Source organism: Danio rerio, chromosome 21 (assembly GCF_049306965.1).
Source record: "Danio rerio strain Tuebingen ecotype United States chromosome 21, GRCz12tu, whole genome shotgun sequence".
Lineage (NCBI taxonomy): Eukaryota > Metazoa > Chordata > Actinopteri > Cypriniformes > Danionidae > Danio > Danio rerio.
The window spans coordinates 46,453,898-46,479,726 of NC_133196.1; the positions used below are offsets into that span (position 1 = coordinate 46,453,898).

A 25,829-nucleotide genomic window follows, 5' to 3' on the forward strand; every position below is an offset into this window, starting at 1 on the left:
TACTATAATTTGACGCATGCAAACCACTGCAGAAATGTTCTAACCAGCAGGCCCATGTCATATACAGTAAATACACTTAATAAATAACCTACTATAAATTAAAAGCATAAACATATGCTGTGTTTTTGTTTTCACAAGCTTTGGAGACAATGTAAATTCCACTTTTAAATAATAGGCCACCAATAGCTTTCGTCATGAGGCTGTGTTCAAAATGACATCAATGTTTTCAAAGTGCACTGCGAAGGGAATGCAATTGTAAACTTAAAGATTGCTAAAACTGAACTGTAAAAAGACTTTGAACGCAAATTACACCTGAGAGAGATGACTTTAAGGCTTTTTTAAAGGGTCGTGACACCCCTTAATTTCGGTTCAGGTCTATCTCAGAATTTTTTCAAAAGATGCATCATAATGGGAGTGGAGTTCTGCGAGCAAAGAGCAGGAGTGGGCGTGGCCAGAAGGGGAGAAGGAGGGGAACGAACAACTGTTGTCAGTTAGCTCACAAAATGAGACACAAACCGTGAGGAGACGCATGATGTTATAGTTTACAAAGATAAAATGCAAAAAAATAAACAGTAATTTAATGCCCTGCAACATTTGTTATTCGTAATTTCATAAACAAATAACCACAATTTATATCATTAAAAAGATAATCGTGTTTATATTAACACTAAAAATGAGGACTTTTCCCTCAATCCCCGGGTCTGAATGCAGACTCTGTGCAGCAGATCTCTTGCCCTGTCTATTTTAACCATTAGCCCTGTTGGTAATCTAGAGGATTTATGCAAACACAGCAGCACGGCGATGTGTCTAAATGTGAACGAACTCTAAAGTTCAGTTCAGTTTAGCTCAGTTCAGAGTGGGTAATAATCACTACTGAGAGTCCAAACACTTAAAAGCAATCCATCGATGCTCAGCTCTACAGATCCCAAACCATGCAAGCTAGAGGCGACAGCAGCGAGGAAAAAACTTCACCAATTGGCGAAAGTGAAGAAAAAAAAAAAACTCCAGAGAGCCAGGCTAAGGGCAAGGCAGTGGTGCAGTAGGGAGTGCTGTCGCCTCACAGCAAGAAGGTCGCTGGGTCGGCTCAGCTGGCATTTCTATGTGGAGTTTGCATGTTCTCCCTGCCTTCGCGTGGGTTTCCTCCGGGTGCTTCGGTTTCCCCCACAGTCCAAAGACATGCAGTACAGGTGAATTGGGTTGGCTAAATTGTTCATAGTGTATGAATGTGTGTGTGGATGTTTCCCAGGGATGGGTTGTGGCTGGAAGGGCACCCGCTGCGTAATAACTTGCTGGATAAGTGGGCAGTTTATTCCGCTGTGGCGATCCCGGATGAATAAAGGGACTAAGCCGACGAGAAAATGAATGAATGAGCAAGGCTCAGATGGGCACGACAATTTCTCCACTGGCCAAATGTCTTGTGCAGAGCTGCAGTCTAAGTGCTGGAGGCTGGAAGCTGGACCTCAGCGAAGACTCGTCAGTTCCTGGAGCGTAACAGGAATCAGTCTCATGTTTTCCACTCCTCCATGATCACCACAGTAGCTGTTCAGGATACGGCTTGGTCCAGGATATGGAATCCTTGGGATCATCTCGTCGCTGGTCTTGGATCAAATCAGTGGCGCTGCGTGGTCTGAGGGTCTCAGGATGAGTATCCCCTGGTGGAAATAGAGAATTAAGAGAATAATTAGCATAGCTGCTGTTCATAGTGTTAATAAACGAGATGTAGAAACCTGTGTGGGGCACATTCATGTATAATACTGCTAAGTGATGCACTGAGTGTATGCTTTACTAAATAGATAGGTCTTTAATCTAGTTTTGAACTGCGAGAGTTTATCTGAGCCTTGGACGTTATCAGGAAGGCTATTTCAGAGGTTAGGAGCCATAAATAAGAAGACTCGACCTCCTTTACTCGACTTTGCTAGGTACTACCAGAAAGCCCTGAGTTTTGAGATCTTAAAGAGTGGGTTGGAGTGGGAAACAGAAGGTTGGTTAGATAAACAGGAGCTCGATTATTTAAAGCTTTATAGGTAAGAAGCAATATTTTAAATTCAATATGAAACTTAACCGGCAGCCAGTGTAAGGAGGATTAAACTGAAACTAATGAAACATGAGTTGCATTATCAAGTTTTTCTTGTTATAATTTGTTTTCTAAAAGAGTGTCTCACATATGAGGCAAAGGAAATGTCTGTTGAAGCCAGTATCAACATTGGCAAAGAGACTCATCCTGTGGCATACTGTAAGCTGACGTTTGCTTCTGCCGACACAAGGCTCATTTTGTTCTTTGGGTTTTCTACTCTCGGGTAAGTTTTCATTTTAAACTTCGCGTATGGTTGTTGCTATGAAGAATATTCGCTTCAAACAATGACTATAATGATTTCGTTAAGCCTTAGTCACAGCTGGTTTCTGCTTTTCCAGATGTTTGACCTGAAAAGATGCTGATGAAATCCTCCTTGATTTTCCTGGCATGTTGTGAGTATGCTGACGCTTTAACCATCTGCATTTACTTATAAATATAGAAACTACACCATTCAGGTCTCCACTTTTTTGTTCATGAAGATATACATTTGAGACTAATTTTTAAGTAATGGTGGATCTAAAATGTAAACTTTGTGAACTATGTACAGAGAAGAATGTACAAATGAGTACACCCCATTTGAAAAGTAACATTTTAAACCATAAATCTCAATGATCACAAAAACAACATTCCAAAATGTAGAAAAGACTTAAGTTTATTATAACATCTGTTTATCTTATGACATGAAAGAAGGGGTAACAATATAACTTTTTTCAGTTTTACTCAAGCCCAGTCCCAATTCTACCCCTTAGCCCTTCCCCTTATGCCGAGTTCAGACTGCATGATTTTCAAAGCAGTCGTGTCACAGATGTTTTCACACTGCATGACTATCTGGGCTTGCGTTTCGTCGCTGCTTTGTTTACACTGCAAGATGGATCGGCGACAGGGACTTTCACATTGCATGACTTTACTATAGGAAGAATCGCCGACAACTTCGTCCAAACTATGTCTCACAGCCAAAAACCCGTAGTGTATCTTTTGTTATTAACTACATAATGAGAAAGAAGCCTTTAATGGGGTAGAACATGTACATGTTTGCTCACCTGGGTTTAAAGGGAATTAGCCATTTCTCCTCACCGTTGATAATAAACTAATTTCTTTCTGTATGAAACGTCAAACAGACACGGTTGCTCCTGAGTCCTGTCAAACCTCCACTAGTTTTTCCTCCATTTCGTGAGTCCAAATAAACCGAAAATGAGCGCTTTTAACTTCTCCCCCAGCCTACCGCTGGTCTGCAGCAGGTATACACACACGCACACGCAAGTGAAAGCCGCTCTCTCATTGGGTGTAGGCGATGGCTGATGTTATTTTCAGTGTAAACTCAATTCACACGACATGATTTGAATCGCCGACAGCTCCAGATATTCAGCACGCCAAATATCTCGCAGGCATCGGCGGCTCATCGGCGATTCTCTCTGATCGCGTCTTTGATAGTTCATACTGTGTGATTGTCACTCACGTGCACGAGCACCGATTTGCCTGTGGTTTCAGGCATTTGTCGGCGATTTCTCAAAACCTGTTGGCGAGCCAAAATCGGGGCTAAAATCACGCAGTCTGAACTAGGCATTAACAATTCACGTGAAGGGGTTGGGCTGTCGCAATTCTCTTTATCTTAAAGGTATAGGGCTAAGGGGAAGAACTAGACACCCCTTGAAACTGAGATTTTTCAGGACCACATTTGAAACCAGGGGGTAAGAAAATTTCCTAGAAAAGACCATCTACAATGGCAGCATGGCTGCAAAATAAAGTTAAGAGATGAACAAATTAGCATTTTTTGTCATTATTACAAATTCAGTGTGTCTTATTCTGGTGCGGAGCCCATTATATGAAAGGATTTTAGTGTTATGGACATGACAGGTGTCCTTTCTGCACTGAAGCAGGTGCTGACTAGGGATGAGTGACAATGATAGGTGTTGACTTAGAACTAAAGGCATTGATCGGTGATGATTTGGCATGGGTGGCCATGTTGAAGGCTAAACTTAGATTAGTGGCCATTGTTGGTGCTTATTTTGTATGTGACAAGTGTTGATTTTAACATGGGATCAGCAACCATGATGTCACTTGACTGGTGATCTTGATGGGTATTGACTTCAACTCTGACTGGGTGGTTTATTGAGAGTGGATCAACTTGGCAGAAGGGCATATAAAATATAGTCCTCCAGATTGCCAGTGAATGTATTTCTGGGCATCTGGCAGTATACAGGTTCATCCAAACCACCATAAAATAATGTCATCAACTTTGGATTGTTCCAGTCGGAGGTATAGGCTAAATGTCAGAACTTCTTCCCACACTGCTTAATACATCAGCCATCCTGAGAGAGCAAGTACAACACTTCATTTAGATGGAGAGAAGATCGCTCTCCAAATGTTGATATTTTGGGGTCCCATCTTCTGTCAGATATAACTAAGCAGAGAATAAGGAGGTGAAGAAAAACAATAGTGACTAAACAATTGCAGAGATGGATAAAAAAAAAAGTGTTTACCACTGCAAGTCAGTTATGGTACAGTACGGTACGGTTCGGGTCGGTCCAGGTCACCTTTATCAGGCTTGCGTTTCCACCACAAAGGGTACCCTTTTTAGTGGGCATGGTATATGACAAAGTTTAAGTCGACGTCACGCTCGCTCGAATAAATGTCTACAGTAAGGCTGTACGGGTCGTTTACATATCATAATGAGCACCATTTCTCATAAAACAGATGCTTTATACACATAAATACTTGTTTATAAACGTTTATTACTAACTTTTCTATGAACAGGAGTTGATTATAACTGCAGATCAATGACAGTGCAAAATATGCTACTGTAACTAAATAATAAAAAAAATAATAATAAAATAAATATATAAATGCAACATATATGAACACATACAGCCCCTTACGGTCTCCGATATATTATTAATTACAGTAAAACTACACGAAACATACGTTTAGTACTTATTTGAGTTCAAAAACACACGCAATAGAGCCCACAGTCAGAGCAAACCTTCATCTGTTCTGTAATCTAAAGAGTCTTTGTCATTCCCAGTTTATAATAATCCAAAAAGTAAAGACAAACATGGCAGTTTGATTCAGGTTGTTAAACACTTTCGCTCCTGTGTTTTGCCGGGTTTCTTCTTTTTTTCCGGGCTTTACTCTTGCGCTTGTCCTTTTCTTTCTGAATGGATCAGATGACGGAGACACTTCAACAATCACGTAACGTTACACGTTATTACCATCAGCTCAAGAAGTTTGTTATATCAAAATAGACGCGATCGCGCGCTCCCGGAAGAAAGCCAATACCGCTTGCACTTTTAGACGGGCTTGTGAAGCAACAACAGGACGCGGCAGATTTTGTTCTTCTTTGCATTGTGTCTGTTCATCAAGATGACGACATGGTTTGTTTGAGCCCGGGTCATCCATGGCTGGTTATTTTATGCATATAGTAACATTATATCCATGTAATCTCTCAGCTGTGTATTAGAACATGGCGGATCCTTTGTTTAGCTCCACAAGCTCGTGACGTATCTCTGTAACCAATCAGCATTCGGCTGCGCGTGTAGCTCCACCTTTTGGTACCCTTTCTCGTTTTTGGGACCCTTTCGAAAGGGTGCCGAAAAAGTGGTTCGGTACGGTTTGGTTTGGTACGCTTATAGGCAGTGGAAACGGCCATAAAAGCATACCAAACCGAACCGTACCGTACCACTCAGTGGAAATGGGCCATTACTAACAGGTTGTGCCTGTAGGTCACTAAGTGCAACTGTTTGACAACTCCGAATGCAATGCACACCTAAAAAAAATGGTGCCCCTTAGGTAACAATTATTAAAGACTTTTTCAAAAATTTAAATGTCTTATGGGTTTTCTATCATATATTTTAGTAAGATTCATTATTTACATCCTACTTCTTAAAACCAAGGCTCAGTTTTAAATAATTGATCAATATATTACTTCTTACAGTGTTTCTTGTGGATACTTCCCTTGAAAAAGATAAGACCACTACAAAAAGAAAAGCTCAGAGGGAGGAAATGAAAATCACCCAACCTAATAAGAGTCTGACCTCAACTGGAAGAAGCAAAGAGGTCTTAAACAGGACTAAAGAAATCAAGACAAGAAACGACATGGGATGTACAAGCATAGGAGGCATCTGTCAACGAAATAGTTACATCTGTCAGGGCAGATACTTAAAGGATAAATGTCGGGGAGAGAAGTCACGCCAGTGTTGCATGCCAGGTGTGCTCTTAAACCATTTTGACTTAAGAGGTTTCTTTGAATTTTTGACTTGAGTGATTTCTTCAAAAAATGAGCCATAATAACTTCTGTTTTCCTGTTTCAGCTTCAGCCTGGAGTGCTCTGTGTGCTGGTAGTCATTATAACAGAGTACGAGCTTGTGACAGCTATGGTTGCGGTGGCTTTAACTCCAGAAGGTATTTCATTCCAAACGTTTTTCCTCAAACATTTTACATGATACATCATACTAGAAGTCTGCATTCCCACAGCTCTGCCACAAGACTCGACTCGGATTAGTGGCTTGCAGCATAAAAGGGAGCAATTTTAAAAGCTCTAGTGTAGTGAAGTTCGTAGGTGAGCTGGAAACTCTAGGAACATCTAGAAAAATCGAGGACCACCATGCACTCTTAGGATTGAAGATAAAAGCAGAGCAAGATTGGTGGATCAAATTAGAGCTGGGAAATCAGAAGTGTACAGCTGGTGGTATCAAGGACCAAGATGTAGCTAGGTGGATGGAGGACCTAGGAGGAGCTGAAGGATCGAAGGGCCAAAGCAAAAAGTTTTGAAAATACCAGTAAATTAATTTAGGCTATTTTCCGGAAAGAGAAGATGTAACATTACCGGTAATTTGCCAGAATGCTGCGCTGTGTGAACACAGAAGGAAGATTGCCGGAAAGAGCGTGTGCACGTCTAGAACGTGCTGACGTAGACATCTACCATAGCCAAACACAACAGTCAGTCCGCGCGGTTTATGAGAATAAAAGCCTGTGAGTATATTTCCAGACACATTTAGCTGCTAGATGTTAGTCAGATACTGTTTCTATGTTCCTTCTTAATGCCAGCTGTGTAAAAATATCGATAAAATGCTTATGATAAGCCATTGTTTGTTTACCTTCAAGCTCTGAGGCAGCACACACACATAATGTGTTCATCTCGACATGCAAAAGTGTTTCTCAATATGTTTTCATTGAAGTTGTTTACAATACTTTTCCATCCACAGAGTTTGTAATATAGTCAAATGTTTACAAATACAAGCACTGCCGTTTAGAGGTCATTTCTGGTTAATGATGTATTTTGGAATGGATGTGTGAACGGTCATTTCCGTAAAAATTCCGTAAAGTCATCACCTGTGTGTACATCGCTTTTTTGAATTTACAGGTAAAGTCGTTCCAGAAGTTTTCTGGATATTTACCGGTACCACTGTGTGAAAGGAGCTAATGATGAGATGCAATTCTTTTTTAAGTTGAAATGCATGCTAGATTACAATGGTTATTTCCATAGAAAAGTGCAAAGATGGCATTCCTGTTGAGCAATAAATCTATTTCACTGTTTGTGAAATGTACAAATTAAAATGTTTATATTACTTCACCTTTGCCTATCCTGTGTCCTCAGTGATTTGGGTCTCCACAAAGGAATCGATATCGTGTGTGATGATTATGGCATCATCAACGCTCCTTTTTCTGGAAACCTGGGTGGTCCTGTTGGGAGAGCAGTGGGAGAGTCTATTCAATACGATGGTGTCAAACTCTATAACAAAGGTATATTACACCATAAAAAATTAAATCTAAGAATGTTGTTAAATTCTTTTTTTTAGTAGCAATAAACTTGATTATGTATTAATAATGAAAGAATAAACTTTCTATATGTATAGTTGAAGTCAGAATTATTAGCCCCCCTTTTAAATTTTTTCCCTTTTTCAAATATTTCCCAAACGATGTTAAACAGAGCAAGGAAATTTTAACAGTATGTCTTTTAATATTTTTTCTTCGGGAGAAAGTCTTTTTTGTTTTATTGCAGCTAAAATTAAAGCAGTGTTTAATTTTTTAAACCCCATTTTAAGGTCAAAATTATTAGCCCCTTTAAGCTATATATTTTTCGATAACCTAATTAACATAGTTAAGCCTTTAAATGTCACTTTAAGCTGTATAGAAGTGTCTTCAAAAATATCTAGTCAAATATTACATACTGTCATCATAGCAAAGATAAAATAAATCAGCTATTAGAAATGTGTTATTAAAACTATTATGTTTAGAAATTGGGGGGGGGGGGGGGTAAACAGGGGGGCTAATAATTCAGGGGGGCTATAATTATTAGCCTATAATTATGACTTCAACTGTATGTACGTCTGTGCTGTAAGTATGTACTGTATGTGTGTGTGTATGTATGAATGCATGCATTAATGTACTGTTTGTATGCATGTAAGCATGTATGTACTGTATGTATGAATGTATGTATTTATTTATGTATGCACACTACCGATCAAAACTTTGGGGTCATTTTTTTTTATTATTATTATTAGTAGCTGTATTTATTAATTTAAAATAAATAATTCTGTTAATCAAGGCGGCATTTATTAAATGTAAAGAAAAAAATTGTTAAACTATTAAAATACTTATTTATTAAAAATATATTTATTACTTGTTGTATAGTTTCAAATCAAATTATTACTCCAGTCATTATTGCCTTCAATACTATTACCATTAATAATAATAATAATAATAATAAGAAGAAGAAGAAGAAGAAGAAGAAAAACAAGAAGAACATGAAGAACAAGAAGAAGAACAAGATGATGATGAAGAATTAATTAATAGACTGATTTCTGAAGGATCATGTGCCTCTGAAGACTGGAGTAATGAAGCTGAAAATTCATCTTTAAAATCCCTGGAATAAATTATTAAATTAAATTATAAACTACTTTTGAACAGTTATTTTATAGTGCAATAAAATTTCACAATTTGACATTGTTTTACTGTTTTTGATTAAATAAATGCAGTTTATTTAAAATAAAAAAGTTTATTTTAAAACAATTTAAAATATTACTGACATCAAACCTTTGACCGGTAGTCTACATATGTGTCTTTTCCCCAGTGCACTGTGTGAAGATCTTCAACATCCGATCATATAGTTACTTTGGGTTTGTTGTTCAAGGAGAGGCAATGGGTTACCTGTTACCCCTACAGGACACTTTCTCTGGCATCACCTCACACCTGGAGCTTCAGATGTGTGATGGGTCTGATCCCTCGCCCTTCATATGAGACTTGCTCATGGAAAATGAATTCAAAATGCTTTTTTTTTTTTTTTTTAGAACTACAGTGCATGGCTTTAAAATGTGCTTAAGCATTAGTTTAAAAGCATGTTTTATCAGTGAAAAAGCACCACAAGATGGCAGCACAAATCTACAGAATAACAAGAAAACAAACATGATGATAATTTATATTATTAATATTGTCAGTTTTTAACCACCTCAAATACTCACGCACTTTTTTGTATATGGATGAAAAATAAAAGCCTCAGAGTACAAACTGCACATTATTTAGTTGTTTTGGTTTTTTTTAATGTTAATGAAAATGTCTTTGATTGGAAAACCAAAGTCTATGTTTTCTTTTATATGTTTGCAACAAATTGACAGTTTTATTCACCCCATTTATCATTTAAACAAGTCAAGTGAGGTCTAAAATAAACTTAGTCATAGCAATCCTGAATTTTATGTTATTTTGTGTTATGTTAATATACTCTGTTCGTTTCAGTTTATTTATTTATTTATTGTTAATGTACTCTGTAGATAAACATCTAGAAAAAAAATATTGTAATGATTTGTTAGGAAGCACAATGTTTTTTAAATAAAAATGGGTATTTTCAAAGCAATAACATATTATAACATATTATTGCATATTATTATTATAATTATAGGTGATGCAGTGGCGCAGTGGGTAGTGCTGTCGCCTCACAACAAGAAGGTCGCTGGTTTGAGCCTCAGCTGGGTCAGTTTCTGTGTGGAGTTTGCATTTTCTCCCTGTGTTCGCGTGGGTTTCCTCCGGGTGCTCCGGTTTCCCCCACAGTCCAAAGACATGCGGTACAAGTGAATTGGGTAGGCTAAAATGCCCGTAGTGTATGAGTGTGTGTGGATGTTTCCCAGAGATGGGTTGCAGCTGGAAGGGCAACCACTGCGTAAAACATGCTGAATAAGGTGGCGGTTTATTCCGCTGTGGCGACCCCGGATTAATAAAGGGACTTAGCCGAAAAGAAAAGGAATGATGAATGAATAATAATAATAACAAAACCATGTGATTTGTTCATATTTTGAGGTTGTTGCTAGAAATGATACAGCTGTGGCCGGAAGTTGTGAGAATTCTTTATATTCATTCATTCATATTGTTTTCGGCCTACTCCCTTTATTAATCTGAGGTCGCCACAGCGAAATAGACCGCCAACTTATCCAGCATATGTTTTACACAGCGGATGCCTTTCCAGCTGCAAAGTCACTGGGAAACATCCATACACACCCATTCACACACATACAGACAATTTAGCTAACCCAATTCACCTGTACCACACATGTGTTTGGATGGGGGGGAACTGACCCAGTCGGGGCTCGAACCAGCAACCTTCTTCCTGCAAGTTGCTACCAAATTCTTTATATTACTTATTAAATTACTTATTAATTGAATTGTATTACAAGTGCAACAACACAACAACTTTTAAAATATTATATGCAGAATAATTTATAGTCTGACTGTAAACATTGAATGTGGTGTACAAAACATCATGGTTTGTGTTTTTGGTATTCCTACCGTTCATTTATTTTTTTTTAATTAAACTAAATAAATTAAGTTAAAAGTAGCAGAAATAACAAAACAAACCAGGGTAAAGCTACAAAAAAGTTACCTCTGTGACTGTGTCAAAGGAAATGTCTGCTCTTCCCCTTTAAGTTGTCCCACTGGGTTGGTGTCGAATGAGCAAAAAATGACGACTCCTACTATGTCCAAGGACAAGCTCATTAATATAAATATATTTAGGCGGGGCATTCCAGTAATCGTCTAACCACGTGACCTGATTAATATTCATGACCTGGTCGTTTACCATTTATGCAATAATTTATTCGCTAGCTGTCCAACGCCTACTTACCTTTCAGCCAATCGCTAACGCGAACGTCGTGATACGTATTTAATATTCATGAGCTAACCGTTTCCATAGTAGAATGCGTAAATGCGTAGAGCTTTAATTAAATTAGAGTCGGTGAGCTGGGATAGGCTGGGAGTTCGCTTGGTCCAGACTGCAGGAAATCCGACGTGGACTCTAAACCCGCAGAAACGGAGATACAAATAAACGAATGACCCGTAAATCCTCGCGGAAAACTTTTATCAGCTTTTTAGCGCTGCGGGTCTGAACGTGATCGTGTATCTGCGTGTAGTCTGAGATTATTACAACATGCCGCGGCGGACTGTACTAGAAGTAACTGTTCAAGACGTGCAAAAGAGAAGAAACCCCAACAAACACTATGTAAGTCGGCGTCTATTGACATGTTTAAAGACCTTTAGTTAACTTTTGCTATGGTTTTGTGTCCTGATGGAAGAGTTGAGTTGTGTATTTTGAGATTGTTTCGATGGTTTGTCTGAACAAAGAGGCTGGAGATGTGATCAGGAGGATCAAGTTACACATCAGCTCAACACGCTAAAATACTCAATATTTTTACTGTATGTCTATGTCTTTGTACGTTTTGTAGAGTATTTAAAACCTGAAGTGTGAGGTAAAGTGTGTTTATAGTACTTGGTTTAAAAAAAGACAACTGTCCTGCGGTATTAAGGGCAACTCCAGATGTTTTCACATCTGCACAAATCTAACAAAGGCAGTTATAAATCTATCTATCTATCTATCTATCTATCTATCTATCTATCTATCTATCTATCTATCTATCTATCTATCTATCTATCTATCTATCTATCTATCCTGTAAAAATGCTGGGTTTCACACAATTCCATCATGTTGTCCCAACGCAAATCGATTACGCTAATTTAATCATATTTTTAAAAATTTAAGTGGATTGAACTTAAAACAATTACGCTGTCCTCCCCAAAACATTAGTGGTTGTGTTGTTTCGACTCAAATAAGTAGTTTGGACAAGCAGCAAAAGTTGCTTTTTTTGAGTGTATCTGATTTGTTTTTGTTGTTGATGATTTTTAAGGTGAGTGTATGTGTGTTTCTTCAAAGAAATGTTTACTAAGTGGTTAGCCAGCTGTTTTAACACTTTTGCTAAACCTCCGAGGCCTTTTGTCCTGTTCACCACACCCTGAAAAGTTGTGTGAACACCCCCTAACCCCACTCCAAAGCACGGAGTTTATTCTCTTCTACCTTGGGATCTGAAGTATCGAATACTGTTTTGGCAGCTGTAGACTTGGATTTTCCAGTCAGACAAAGCCTTGTGTATAAAAGAGTCTTGTGTATAACTTTTTTGGTAGATAATATAACGTGCTATATTATTGAAGATATTTTAGTGAAGTAAGTGGCCTTGCATTTTCCACATGCTTTTAGACATGATATGTGGATGGCATCCTAATCAGCAGTTACTACAGTATTTTTGCATGATGCCATGTAGATGTGTGTGTCCCTGTGTGGTCGCACACTAGCCACAGTCCTTGTGACGGCTCTGCCAATAACTTGCACTATAAACCCTAATGTTGTCTTTACTTAAACAATCAAGTAAAGTTGAATGAATGTTACTTAAAATTTAGCATTTTGGTCATAAGTTAATTTAACTTATATACAATGAAAATGCATAAACTTAAAATTTCAAGTATAGTAAGCTCAAAATCACAATTAATCCTGTGAAAAAATAAGTCATTTTTAATGTAGTCTTGAATGTACAATTCTAATATGTGCAACCTTTCAGTGCAAGGTCTTTTTTTAAATCAGAAAACAAGACTTCATGTGTAAATATTCACCATAAACCCATGGAAATAAATGGCTACTTATTTTTATTTGAAAAAAAATTTCATAGTATATATGTAATTACACACACAGACACACACACACTGAACTGAACAATTTGAGTATAATCTACCAAACCGGCAAACTTAAATATGCAAGTTTTGGAAGCCTCCGTTACTCAATTAAATTTAGGCAACGAGTTTACTCAATTAATTTTGTTCAGTTAACTTATTAAGATTTTCAGCGTACCTTTTCCCCTTCGAACAATCAATAATGGTTATAAAGTAACCATGAACTGCTGGGAATTATAAATGCTTGCCACCTGTATAGTTGTGGGAAATAAAATTTATCTTTAGGAGTGAAGAGTGAGTGACCAGGGGCCTCATGTATCAATGCTGCGTGTGCACAAAAACTTTGCGTATACCAGATTTTACGCACACGTTTGGATTTACTTACGATGAAATTAACATGTGCGTTGGTCCACGACAACTTCATGTCAGGCGTACGTGCATTTCTTGTGTGTTTGTTTTATTTCCATTGGCGACTCCTAGAGGCAATTGTGTTAAATTGCACACTACAAAGTATCACACCAACACGTGAAAAACATTGCTATTAATTTATAATTGGAAAAAACGGTTATTGACACATTATTATATATTTTATTTTTACAAATTATGTGATTAGAACATATAAAAGCATTTGCAAATGTAGACAACCCTTAGTCTATGGCAGGGGTGCTCAACCCTGTTCCTGGAGATCTACCTTCCTGCAGATTTCAGTTGCTACCCATATCAATTACACCTGAACCAATTAATTAGGACCTGAACACCACTTGATTATTACAGGCAGGTGTGTTTGATATGGGTAGCAACTGAAATCTGCAGGAAGGTAGATCTCCAGGAACAGGATTGAGCACCCCTGGTCTATGGCAATGGCAGTGATCAAATCCGAAGGCTCCAAGGTGGCAGGGAGCGCGATGGGTGGCCAGATATTATTCCAGCTACATGGTTTCCGCTACATTTATTCTTCCATGGCGGGGCGCCACCCCAAAATTGATCCCGCCACGGCTACACTACAGCTTTTCATTCAAAACAATCAGCAGGCGTGTTTTTTAATAGCGGGTGGTAATCGCACCAAAACATATTAAAAGGTAAGTGAATTATAACAGCGTGAACTCCAGCGTGAGGCCAGCAAACACAACGGATAGCCATTTCACTTTACTTCAGGACGCATTAATACCACTCTGTAGGTCTATTGGAGTCATTCATAAATATTTCTAGCAAGTCTAATAAATGTTTGAGAGACATACGTGTTACATAAATGCACTAAATCACACTTCAGCCGCATTTATTTGAGAGCGCACAAGAAGATCTGCGCTTGAGCAGTGTATATTTTGAGGGGGTGTGAAAGAAGCACCAAAACGTATTAAAAGGTAAGTGAATTATAACAGCGTGAACTCCAGCGTGAGGCCAGCAAACACAACGGATAGCCATTTCACTTTACTTCAGGACACATTAATACCACTCTGTAGGTCTATTGGAGTCATTCATAAATATTTCTAGCAAGTCTAATAAATGTTTGAGAGACATACGTGTTACATAAATGCACTAAATCACACTTCAGCCGCATTTATTTGAGAGCGCACAAGAAGATCTGTGCTTGAGCAGCGTATATTTGAGGGGTCGTGAAAGAAGTTTTGTGCTTGAGCAGAAGAAATCGGCGCGCAAGCAAAGAGATTCGCATGCTTGTATTGCATAAATGCGATCTCGACTTGTAATACTGTGCACACGACATTTGTCATTGAAAAAACGCCACAGGTAGTTGGTAGATATGTGTGAAAAAGGCCTGCTCCCACAGCTGGAAAAAATCCTAGAGGAAACATTGTGATGTATTTAAAGATATTATTCCAACTAAGTTTTTTTATTCTATTTTTATTGAGCGTAACTATTTAACTGCATATCAAGAGACAGCGGGTTTTCCGTTAAAGACGTGGCTGTTAACCCTCCTCAACAACCCATAAACTGACCAAGAGTGCAGATACAATTGCCCATTCTTGCACTCGGTCAGTTGTAGAGCGGGCGATTGGCCAGCTGAAATGCCGGTGGCGATGTCTTGATAGGAGCGAAGGTGTGTTACTATACCACCCTAACAAAGTGTTCCTCTAATAATAATCTGTGTCTCCCACAGACACGGATACTACTCCAGACAGTGAAGTGTCGCCCACAATTGAGGCAACTCTCTCCTCAAAGGGTGTTAAGCCTGATTTATACTTCTGCATCAAGTGACCGGCGTAACCCACGGTGCATGCAATGCGCGTGGCTGTGCATTTATACTTCTGCGCGCTGTCTCTGTTGGTCTGCATTAACACTTCCGAAAGGCTAGTGGGCAGTGAGGTGTAAATGTTCCTCTGTGTCGAGTTTCTTCTCTGCTGTTTTGCTTTTCCTGAACACTTCCTGGATGTACAAGTGGCTCAAACTCGCTCATTTTGAGGCAGGAACCGGCGGACGTGCAACAACTTTAACTATGAGGTAAACACAAAACAAAACTTTCCATCAGGAGCTCCTTCACGGGACTCCACACTTGTAAACAATCGCTACATTGGGCTCGCGCCATTCGCGCGGCTCTTGGTCCCGCCCAGACTCGTCAGCGCTACCAAGCCAACCAATCACAGAGCTTGCGCTACGCGTCGTTGCGACGTGTAGTTACAATTTTTGAGAGGTGCACGTCAGCAACGCCGACGGCCACGACAAAGGGCTATGCGTCTGCGCCGTAGCATACGCCGGCGTTTGACGCAGAAGTATAAATCAGCCTTTAGTTCAGCCTGTTCGGTCTACACTTTGACGGTGCACCGCTGTTCTCCTCTTAACCTGCACCTTTACGTCGGACCATGTCTTTTTTTAATTCACTCACAGTGCGATGTTCAGACCCCACTGCGTTAACCACATCAGCTAAAATCTCCCACATTTTTTTTTATTTTTTGTTATTAATTCCGGAGGACAAACTTGCAAACAACAGTATTTCTCCGGTCTACCTCCGAGAGGAGCACCTCCAATTCACATTATGTGAAGTTTCTCTTCTTGCTTGCTTATGCCTCTGCTTTTTCGTTTGGTTTTGCCAAAGTGAAGTCATTACCATATTTATTAGGGGGAGGAGGCAGGGAGGAGTTTTGCACTCCTGGATGTTGCGCTCAATTTCACGTTAATTTGGATGTATAAAGATGCATGGGATTCCCCGTACGCAGTGTTTCATACATCAGATTTTTACACACATTTACAGCTTTGTCCGTACTCGATGTTTTAGTATTAATTCAACACAAGGCTTTAGGGCAGTCCTATTTATTTTATTCATTTTATTTAGTTTATTCTGTTCTTCTGTGCTAAACACTGCAGATGCGTGAAGATGCTCTGTTGTTCTGTTCTGTTATTATTAATATGCTAGCATTTAAAAATAAATCAGTATTTTAAATTGCAATATTTAATGTGTTAGACACAAAATAGACATGTCAATTTGTTTAATATAAAATTAATAGTAATCTGACCAGTTAACCGTTAATAACTGATTAATGAGCGGCGGTTGTCGGTTAACAAAATTAACAGAAATGAGCATCCCTAGTAGCTATTTAATTTACTGTTTAAGAGAACTTGATTGAAAAAGAATTTTCAACATGCTTAAACCATCTACACAATGGAGTTTAGTTCTGTTTGGTTTTTCAACAGTATTTTGTTACAAAGAAAACAGAAGTGATATAGCTTTGGCTATTTATTTATTTTATATATGGCTATTTATATTGTTAATAATTTGCATAGCTAATATTGTTCTTTGATGTTCAGTTTATAAAGATTTTTCAAATGTTATTTAATTAAAAATAGTTTTAAAAATCTTTTTTTTCCCCACCCCCCACGAAAAGAAAACCGTGATATGAACCGAATCGTGGGTCAAAAATCGTGATACGAACCGAATCGTGGGTTTGGTGTATCATTACAGCCCTACAAGTCTTTGTACATGAGGCCCCTGAATGTCAGAAGCAGGGGAATTCCTCCCATCACCAACTGGCACATCATGCTCTGCGTAGCTGGTGCTTTATCCATTGTGATAAACCCATGACCTTGATTTGTTAGTGTCATGTTTTGCCAGATGATCAGAAAAGCTAGACATCATGAGGATGTTTTGATCTTAGTTTTGGTTCTGTGTTTGTCTTCCAGTTAGTATGAGTCAGTCGTTTCAGACAAAAATATATTGAAGCAATCAGGTTTTACGTCATTCAGAACAAAACACCACAAAAACAAAATGTTGTTCCTCCTGGAACTGGCAGGACTAACAGCTGCTATAATGCGAGTCGTGTACAATCTGATGGCATCCTTACTAGCATTTCGCAGAACAGCGTGATCTAGTAAGCCAGAGTCTGAATGTGATCAGGGTTTCAGTGCCGCTTTTTTCCTGAAAAAAAGTTGTTCCTTCTAAAAAGTAATTCATTACTAATCACATCTTTAAAATTGTATTTAAATGACCGTTGTAATAATCAATTAATTATTATATTTTGGCTTAGCCCCTTATTTATCAGGGGTCACCACTGCAGAATGAACCGCCAACTATTTATTCAGAACTGTTGAATTTGTGTAGTCGTTAGGGAAAGTGTGTTATAAGCAGGCTCAGACGGAATCTCTGCTCACAGAATTCTGCAGATTTCCACCGATTTTTAGCCAGTCGCTGATTCTGTTTGTTAACTTGTGTAAGTGTAAGTTCATATACAGTTTTTAAATTAATTTCAATAATATTATTGACCAATATGGAAATATTACTATGATTTATTTAGGGCGTTAGCACAATTGCTTCACAGCAAGAAGCTTGCTGGTTCAAGCCCCAGCTGGGTAAGTTGGCATTTCTGTGTGGAGTTTGCATGTTCTGTGTTCGCATGGGTTTCCTTCAGGTGCTCCGGTTTCCCCCAGAGTCCAAATACATGCAGTAAAGGTGAATTGAGTGGGCTAAATTGGTTGTATGTGTGTGAATGCAAGAGTGTATGGGTGTTTCCCAGTGTTGCGGCTGGATAGGCATTCACTGCGTAAAACATATTCTGAATAAGTTGGTGGTTCATTCCGCTGTGGCAACCCAGGATTAATAAAGGGACTAAGTCGAAAAGAAAATTAATAAATGTATGAATGAATGAATGATTCATTTACTATACAGTTTGTAAAGTAATATTTTCTGTCTTTTAGTAGATATGTTTTATGTGAGACTTGCTTTGTTTACCAAACAAATGGATCTAATTGGATTTGCATTGTAAAACCTTAAATAAAAGTAAAAAAGATATTATTTTTTTATTTCATATAGTAAATTTTTAGTTATGATACTCCCAATGATTATACATAAATCTGCAGATATTTAAAAAACTTCTGCATAGAATTAGCAGAAAATGTCCGCAGATTCTTTCTGGCCCTAATTAACTAATTAAATAGCCTAAAAATGAAAATGAATCCTTTTTTCAATGGAAAGTAATTTAATAACAGTAACTAGTTACTTTGTAACTAAATGCACCGAACACGATATCTATTTTTAGTTGTATGATATATTGCACCTAAATATATTATGAGAAATAATATTATTGTCATTTGAAGACTACTAATTCTATAATATATAAAATATCATCACAATGCAAGTACGCTCTTTTAAAAACACATCATACTTTACTCTTAAGAATATTTCATTTAATTGTAGTCATTTTAACAGTTTAATAATGAGGCATTGGAATCAGAATGTGAAAAATAAATAATAATAAATGTTAACTAAAAAGTGCTAGGTAAAAAACAACAGAGGCTGCGATTTCTGCTTACAGATCTATTTTCAGCTGTCAGACACCCACATGAAAATACACTATAGTAATTTGTTGTAAATTACTAGTTAACCGTACTGACACCGATACCTCCAGTAGAGATAAAGATGCTGCACAATACGCTTTTTTATGTGTTCTATATTGCATCCACAAAAATGATTGGTCATGTCCATGTGTTGTAAAAGTTTGCATAAAACACATGCTGATCAGGACCCTTGATTTTTAGAAGTATTTGAAACTAACATTTCAGTCTTAAAAAATAAATAAATAAAGCATTGCTATATTGCTCAAGCAAGCAACTGTTGAACACTAGCCTTCCTTCATGCAAAAACACTCCATCCCCCCTACTACAGACAGAGAAGGAGAAGCAGACTCCTTGTAAACAAGCTAACATCAGGATGGCCATCCCACAATGGCTCCAGTGAAAAGTTCTTCCCGCATTGCTGTTTTAACTGCATTGAGATAATTTAGGTGTCTTTAAAATGCTTTTGGGAAAGCAACATTTGTGTGTGATTATTTTCTGATATTTGTCATGATAATTATCAACTAAGAGAGGCATTTATTGGATATTCATTTTACACAAGTTGATATGACTCTTTAGGGTTTCAATAAAGTCTATAACTAACTTTAGTTTTAATAAACATATTTTCACTGTGTAGTTTTATGGCATTTCTTCAGACTAGCATTTTACATGTTATGCAACGACAAGTCTTGTCTCCTATCCAAATTTTAGGAATAGCAAATAATAGCTCCTAGTTGATCATTTGGCATTACAAGTGGCTTATATGAACACAAAGGCCTCTAGATGACACTTATTTGATCATGCCTTTGATTTTTAATTATTTAATTAAGACAGTAAAGTCTGACTGTGCTTGGACAAAAGTCTTGTCACTTAACAGAAATAATGTCCAGCATAGAATATAAAGTCCTGCTGCAGTGGAGACAGAATGATTATTGTGTCTGACTCCATTATGAGCTTGGAGGACTGCATCCATACATCTCTGACATGACTCAAATCACTGATTAATAGTCATCTGGAATGGCAAAGAAAGCGTTCCTGCAGGACTCCCAGAGTTCATCAAGATGATTTGGATTCATCTTCAATTTCTCCTCGTTCTTACCCCAGAAATGCTCAATAATGTTAATATCTGGTGACTGGGCTGGCCAATCCTGGAGCACCTTGACCTTCTTTGCTTTCAGGAGCTTTGATGTGGGGGCTGAAGTATGAGGAGCGCTATCCTGCTGAGGAATTTGCCCTCTCCTGTAGTTTGTAATGTGATGGGCAGCACAAATGTCTTGATACCTCAGGCTATTGATGTTGCCATCCACTTTACAGATCTCTCGCAAGCCCCAATACTGAATATAACCCCAAACCAAGATTTTTCCTTCACCAAAATTGACGGATTTCTGTGAGAATCTTTGGTCTATGCGGGTTCCAACAGGTCTTCTGCAGTATTTGTGATGATTGGGATGCAGTTCAACAGATGATTCATCAGAAAAATCGATCTTCTGCCAATTTTCCAACTAGAAGTCAAGTTATTATTTGTTGCTTTTACAACTGGGATCAACAACAAGAATTTTGTCAGGTAGTGTGTTATATAAGTTAACACTTCTTTTCTTTCTTTCTTTTTTTATTATAGGTTTACATCATCAAAGTGGCTTGGTCTGATGGCAGCACTGAGGTCATTTTCAGACGCTACAGTAAATTTTTCGACCTTCAGGTGAGTTTTGTACTGGTTCCAGTATAACAATGACACTAATATGATAGTAAAACAAGTACATTAGTGTAAAATGTATAGTTTGGTCAGAATATTATGATATAACATTAGGTGTTGTGGAGAACTTGACAAATTTGTGCCATTTTCTGCCATAAATCCTGATATTATTGCCATATATTAATGCCAGAACATGAGTTTAACCCTCATGTGCTGTTGGTGATTTTTGAGTCTTAATTTGACCAAAACGTTCTCTGTGTTTCAGCAAATGGAAGGATTTTTGGTCACAAATCATATTTTGACACATATTTTGGGAAAATGGCTTTTTCATTTATTTATTTTTTTAAACTCAACAATATACTGGATGCAGATTTACTCCCCTTTTGTTATGGTGAGGGCTGTTTTGCCCCATTGACTTTCATTATAATGACGTTTTTGATTGCAAAGCATTCAAATCAAGACTAATGTAAAATTGTAATGAGGAGGTGGGGCTTTCCCCCTCTGATAACACCTTCAATGAGAGAATGTCAACCAAAGTTTTTTTGAACGCTGTTTTTATCAAGTATGACTATAAAAAATAGATTTATTACATTTTTACTATTAGTGGCTTGTTGTATTCACACACCGTAGCCACACAAGTGTGTGTAAACCCCATAAAAGTGATTGTTGCATAATAGGTGCCCTTTAGTAAACTAACAAGACACCAGGATTGAAATACACTGGTGTAGAAGCAGAGCCTCTGCAAACTTTGTTGTTGTATAAAGAAATTATATTTGAGTGAAATAATATAACAACTTTGACCAGATGCTGAAAGTCTGCAATTTTAAATATGGTGGAAGCCTCCTTTAAAAACCCCATATTGCTAAAACAATGTAGACATATTGTGATCACAGTGACGGTGATCGTCATTCTTCCTGTTTTAGATGATGTATTGCTCAATGACATGATCTCATCCACACTCTAGTCTAGAAATAACCTTTGTTGAGAAGCAGCCTGTTATATTGATATTCAACACCATGGACATGCTGTATGTTGACTTGCTATGACAACAACAAATACCTATATTTTATAGTATCTGTACTGAAATCATTTGCTAAAATCATTTAAGTTCATTTTTTCCTCATGAATGTACACTCAGCGCCAGAAAAACACAGAATTGTTGACATTTTTGCAGATTTATTAAAAAAGAAAAACTGAAATATCACATGGTCCTTAGTGTTCAGACTCTTTGCTGTGACACTCTTATATTTAACTCAGGTGCTGTCCATTTCTTCTGATCATCGTTGAGATGGGATGGTTCTCTTCATTTAAGTCCAACTGCGTTTGGTTTTACACTGTAAAAAATAAATCCGTAAAATTTACGGTAAAAAAATGGCAGCTGTGGTTGCCAGTACTTTACCGTTAAAAACACGGTACAAACAGTAAAAGTAATTTCTCATTTTTATGGTAAAGTACCGTATTTTATTAATTTATAGAGGTAATATGTCTGTATTTTGAATGATCAACATCTACACATCTTTTGTTACACAGTTAGACATGTTAGCATACCCACATGCAGGTGGTGATGAGGAAGTTACATAATGAGCCAATGCTAATCACAATCAACTTTTCCCACAAGCAGAAAAGAGTTTCAGCATATAGAAGGTGCTCAGTGTCATTCACACAGCTACTAAACACCAGTATGGTAACACACATAAAATTATAGTCATGAAATAAACATTGTCTATCAACATTAGATGTAATATAAATCTCTAATGTACATAACTGATGGGGAAACAACTAAAAAGATCCATATTAAAGTCAACCAAATGCATAAAAAGTGATGTGCCAAGCAGGGAATTCTGGGAAAGTCAATTTACGGTTATTCGCCGTATATATTAAGGAAACATACCGTTAACCAGGTTACGGATTTGTACTGTAGCATTTTTACAGTTTTTTACCGTTGAAATCACGGCCATTTTTTACAGTGTATTGATTGGACTTTATAAGGAAACCACACACCTGTCTATATGAGACCTTACAGCTCACAATGCATGTCAGAGCAAATGAGAATCATGAGGTCAAAGGAACTGTCTGCAGAGCTCAGAGACAGAATTGTGGCCTGACACATGTAAGCCCACATGGAGTTTGCTTAAAAACACCTGAAGGACTCCAAGATGGTGAGAAATTAAATTCTCTTCTCTGATATGACCAAGATAAAACTTAATTCTTAATTCTAAGTGGTATGTGTGGAGAAAACCAGGCACTGCTCATCACCTGTCCAATACAGTCCCAACAGTGAAGCATAATGGTGGCAGCATCATGCTGTGGTGGTGCATTTCAGCTTCATGGACAGGACGAAAACCTTCTCCAGAGTGCTCAGGACCTCAGACTGGGCCGAAGGTTTACCTTCCAACAAGACAATGACCCTAAGCACACAGCTAAAACAATGAAGGAGTGGCTTTACAACAACTCTGTGGCTGTTCTTGAATGACCCAGCCAGAGTCCTGACTTAAACCCCCTTTAAGAGCATCTTTGGAGAGAGCTAAAAATGACTGTCCACCACCGTTTACCATCCAACCTGACAGAACTGAAGAGGATCTGCAAGGAGGAATAGCAGAGGATCCCAAAATATAGGTGTGAAAAACTTTCCCAAAAACAGGGTCTGAATGCTTGGGATCATGGGATATTTCAGTTTTTCTTTATTAACAATTCTGTGTTTTTGTGTCAATATGGGGTGCTGTCTGTACATTAAGGAAAATATGAACTTAAATGATTTTAACAAATGACTGCAGTATCCGCTTGTTAAGTGGTGACGTGTTGGTGACGTATGTAATACTGTTTCCAGGTCCAAGCCGCCATTCATTTGAGGGGAGAAATCATTCGTTTATGATCACGTTTTATTCCTATCACACATTAAAGTAAATTTTATATAAAATCATAGTGTACACAACAATCTCTGGGCTTGCTGCATAACAAATACCAAAAATGTAACAATTTTATAAAAAAATTAATCACTTTCTGGCCATCGGATATTAAGCATGGACATATAAACTGCGATCGTGATTTTCGAAAGTATTAAATCGTTTTGTAAACGTTTATTATTACCATTTCATGAGTCTCCCCATTCAGTTGTATAGAGCGCTTGGACCCGGAAGCCGCTTTGCGTGACGTCACACTTAACAAGCGGATAACAAAGAGTGATCATTTTAACGGAGTCTGAAAACTTTCAGTACCCACTGTAAAAAAAACTGTTTTGCGCACACCCCAAAAGTTATCATTATATTTTGTAATTCATCTTCATATTTCATTTCATTGTCCACTCTAATTAAGTCATATAAATCAAGATAAGAGTTTTCTGAACAGCACACGTGACTTGAGGTTTTTGAGAATGAGATCAACAGTTTAATGCTTAATATAAATCACACCAAGATCAAAGAAATCAACTTCAAAGCCTCCAGGACCAAACTGTATCTAAACTTCCTGATGACGGTGTACAGTCATGCTGAATCATCTTCCTTCAAAACTGTAGCCACCAAAAACCTGCAAACAGTTTATAACGGAAAGCCACTATTATTAGAAACTCTCAGCACAAACGAAGCTATTCACTGAATTTGTAGAAATGGTCAGAAAATCCCCAGTGTGAGGTGAGCCACAGCTTCCTGCTAAATGTGACTCTTTCCTCTGATGCACGTTTGCAGAGAATTATGAACAATATCATACAGTTATAAATCATGGTTTTAATCAAATCGAAATACTTATAATAACTATAGTAAGATAGTTAAATGTATTTAAGTATTTACATAAAGTATTAAAAATATAAAATAAAGTTGTAAATTAAACCGGGTTCATTCCAAAACGTTCAGGTAAATTTTTATGACCTATTGTTTCATGTAATGTCTACTCGGCATGGGCCGATATAAGATTCTGATGGTATGATAACCTCGGATAAAAATATCACGCTATTGTGATTACTGCACTAAAATATATTCTTTTTCCCCCTTTGAACACCAATTTATTTTGTTTGAGAAACTTTAAAAATATTTTGGAGCAGTAAACATGTCCGGTTAAAGAATTCAAATGAATCATTGACTTCTGCTGTCTTCGTTAGGTCTAAAACCTACGGTGGCCGAGAGAGCTTATCGTGCTGCAATTTAAGAAAAGACAAGCAATTACAAAAAACAAAATTAAGAAAGCAAAATCACAAAAACATGACGGACCCTGCTGAGATGTGATGCGTTATTATGCCGTAACTGATGTTCAGTGAAGTTGTTGGTGGTCTTTTAAAGGTGAAAGGTTTGTTTTGTTTATTTTTATCTCCTGATTGCACTATGCCATTGTCTTTTGTAAATTGTTAGCCTAAATCAACTCACGATTAAATGTAAAATGTTGTTTTATTAGTATGCAGCGTGTTTAATAAATGCAGTACGTTTCTTCAGTTGTTTGTGTGCTGTCAAACTGATGAAGACTGCTTCTTAATTTGCAGGTGTTGTTTTGTAATTATATGTGCTTTAAATTGCAGCACATTAAGCTCACTCAACCACCGTAAAAAACACAGATTTATTTACAATTTAAAACGGCATTTTAGATATATTTTCTGCTGAAAATACTGTTAATACTAAAAAACTTAACAAACAAAAAAACTACCGTAGAATTGGTATAGCAGAAAATGTTGGCGGTTTTAATACCTTAGCCTCCTAGGGCCTGAGTTTCCACATACGTGGACAGCACATTTTTAGCTTTTAAGTGGCTATTTAAAATACTTTTAATGTTTTATATTTCTTTGAAGACATACAGTGTCATCCTGCAACTGTTTTGCAGCATATGAAATGTCCCAAACCCTATTTATAACTGTCCAAAATGGGGAAATTTTGTTGTTTTTAATCTCTGATAGTCAAAACAATTAAAGAAAAAGTTAAATATGCATTAAAAAAATTCAGGAAAGTGTTTTATGTAAATTCGGACCACAAGTCCACATATGCATCATTTTTTTCTAGAGTGTTTGAATGTACACAAATGGTTCTCATTCGCTTGCATGGACTGACTCATAGTTTTCGTTCTTTGAGGTCTGTCTCTTATGACGCATGTGCCTGCTCTGGTGGCTTTTCCTTAAACTTTCCCTCAGTTTCTTCTACTCTTTGCCTCTTTTCTTTTTTTTCCACGAATAAGCATGAGTTGTTGAGGAACTGAAGTGCTGATGCAGCACATAGCAGCGATGAGGCAGGACATGCAGAGATTACATGTGACAACCACTACTGCAGTTCAGTAGTGAAGTGGATATTGTTACACGAATGACCGTTTTGACTTGTTTTGTTTAAGTTGGTTTAA

At 37.5% G+C, this 25,829-nt stretch overlaps 2 protein-coding genes across 12 annotated transcripts in view; both read left to right on the forward strand.

Annotated features, from left to right (window-relative positions):
- The window catches only part of sh3pxd2b (SH3 and PX domains 2B), an 897,647-nt gene that overhangs the window by 828,624 nt on the left and 43,194 nt on the right, over nucleotides 1-25,829 (forward strand). For 7 of the 9 annotated variants that reach the window (XM_005170288.5, XM_073935491.1, XM_021469251.3 and 4 more), the window contains exons 1-2: nucleotides 11,309-11,555; nucleotides 20,448-20,528. The exons of the other annotated variants lie outside the window; for them this stretch is intronic. In XM_005170288.5, the coding sequence (XP_005170345.2) occupies nucleotides 11,484-11,555; nucleotides 20,448-20,528 (153 nt within the window). In that variant the 5' untranslated portion in view covers nucleotides 11,309-11,483. Of the gene's footprint in view, nucleotides 1-11,308; nucleotides 11,556-20,447; nucleotides 20,529-25,829 lie in introns of those variants that run through there. 9 annotated transcript variants of the gene reach the window in all.
- LOC103909490 (leukocyte cell-derived chemotaxin-2-like) lies at nucleotides 451-9,581 on the forward strand. Of its 3 annotated transcripts, none has more exons than XM_073935510.1 (7): nucleotides 451-2,024; nucleotides 2,153-2,297; nucleotides 2,413-2,466; nucleotides 6,006-6,278; nucleotides 6,382-6,472; nucleotides 7,668-7,813; nucleotides 9,144-9,581. In XM_073935510.1, exons 3-7 carry the CDS (start codon nucleotides 2,430-2,432, stop codon nucleotides 9,308-9,310), a joined length of 714 nt encoding a protein of 237 aa, XP_073791611.1. In that variant the 5' UTR covers nucleotides 451-2,024; nucleotides 2,153-2,297; nucleotides 2,413-2,429; the 3' UTR covers nucleotides 9,311-9,581. The 3 variants fall into 3 exon arrangements, with proteins under 3 accessions (XP_073791611.1, XP_073791613.1, XP_073791612.1); XM_073935512.1 differs by having other exon boundaries at nucleotides 1,960-2,024; nucleotides 9,204-9,581; XM_073935511.1 differs by lacking the exons at nucleotides 451-2,024; nucleotides 2,153-2,297 and having other exon boundaries at nucleotides 2,311-2,466.

What these genes read in the sequence shown, in the direction of transcription:
- LOC103909490 (XM_073935510.1), top strand. Translation starts at nt 2,430, where the DNA reads ATGCTGATGAAATCCTCCTTGATTTTCCTGGCATGTT. An exon ending in ACGCCAGTGTTGCATGCCAG is followed by an intron (nt 6,279 to 6,381) that starts GTGTGCTCTTAA and finishes TTCCTGTTTCAG; the next exon opens with CTTCAGCCTGGAGTGCTCTG. An exon ending in GGTGGCTTTAACTCCAGAAG is followed by an intron (nt 6,473 to 7,667) that starts GTATTTCATTCC and finishes CTGTGTCCTCAG; the next exon opens with TGATTTGGGTCTCCACAAAG.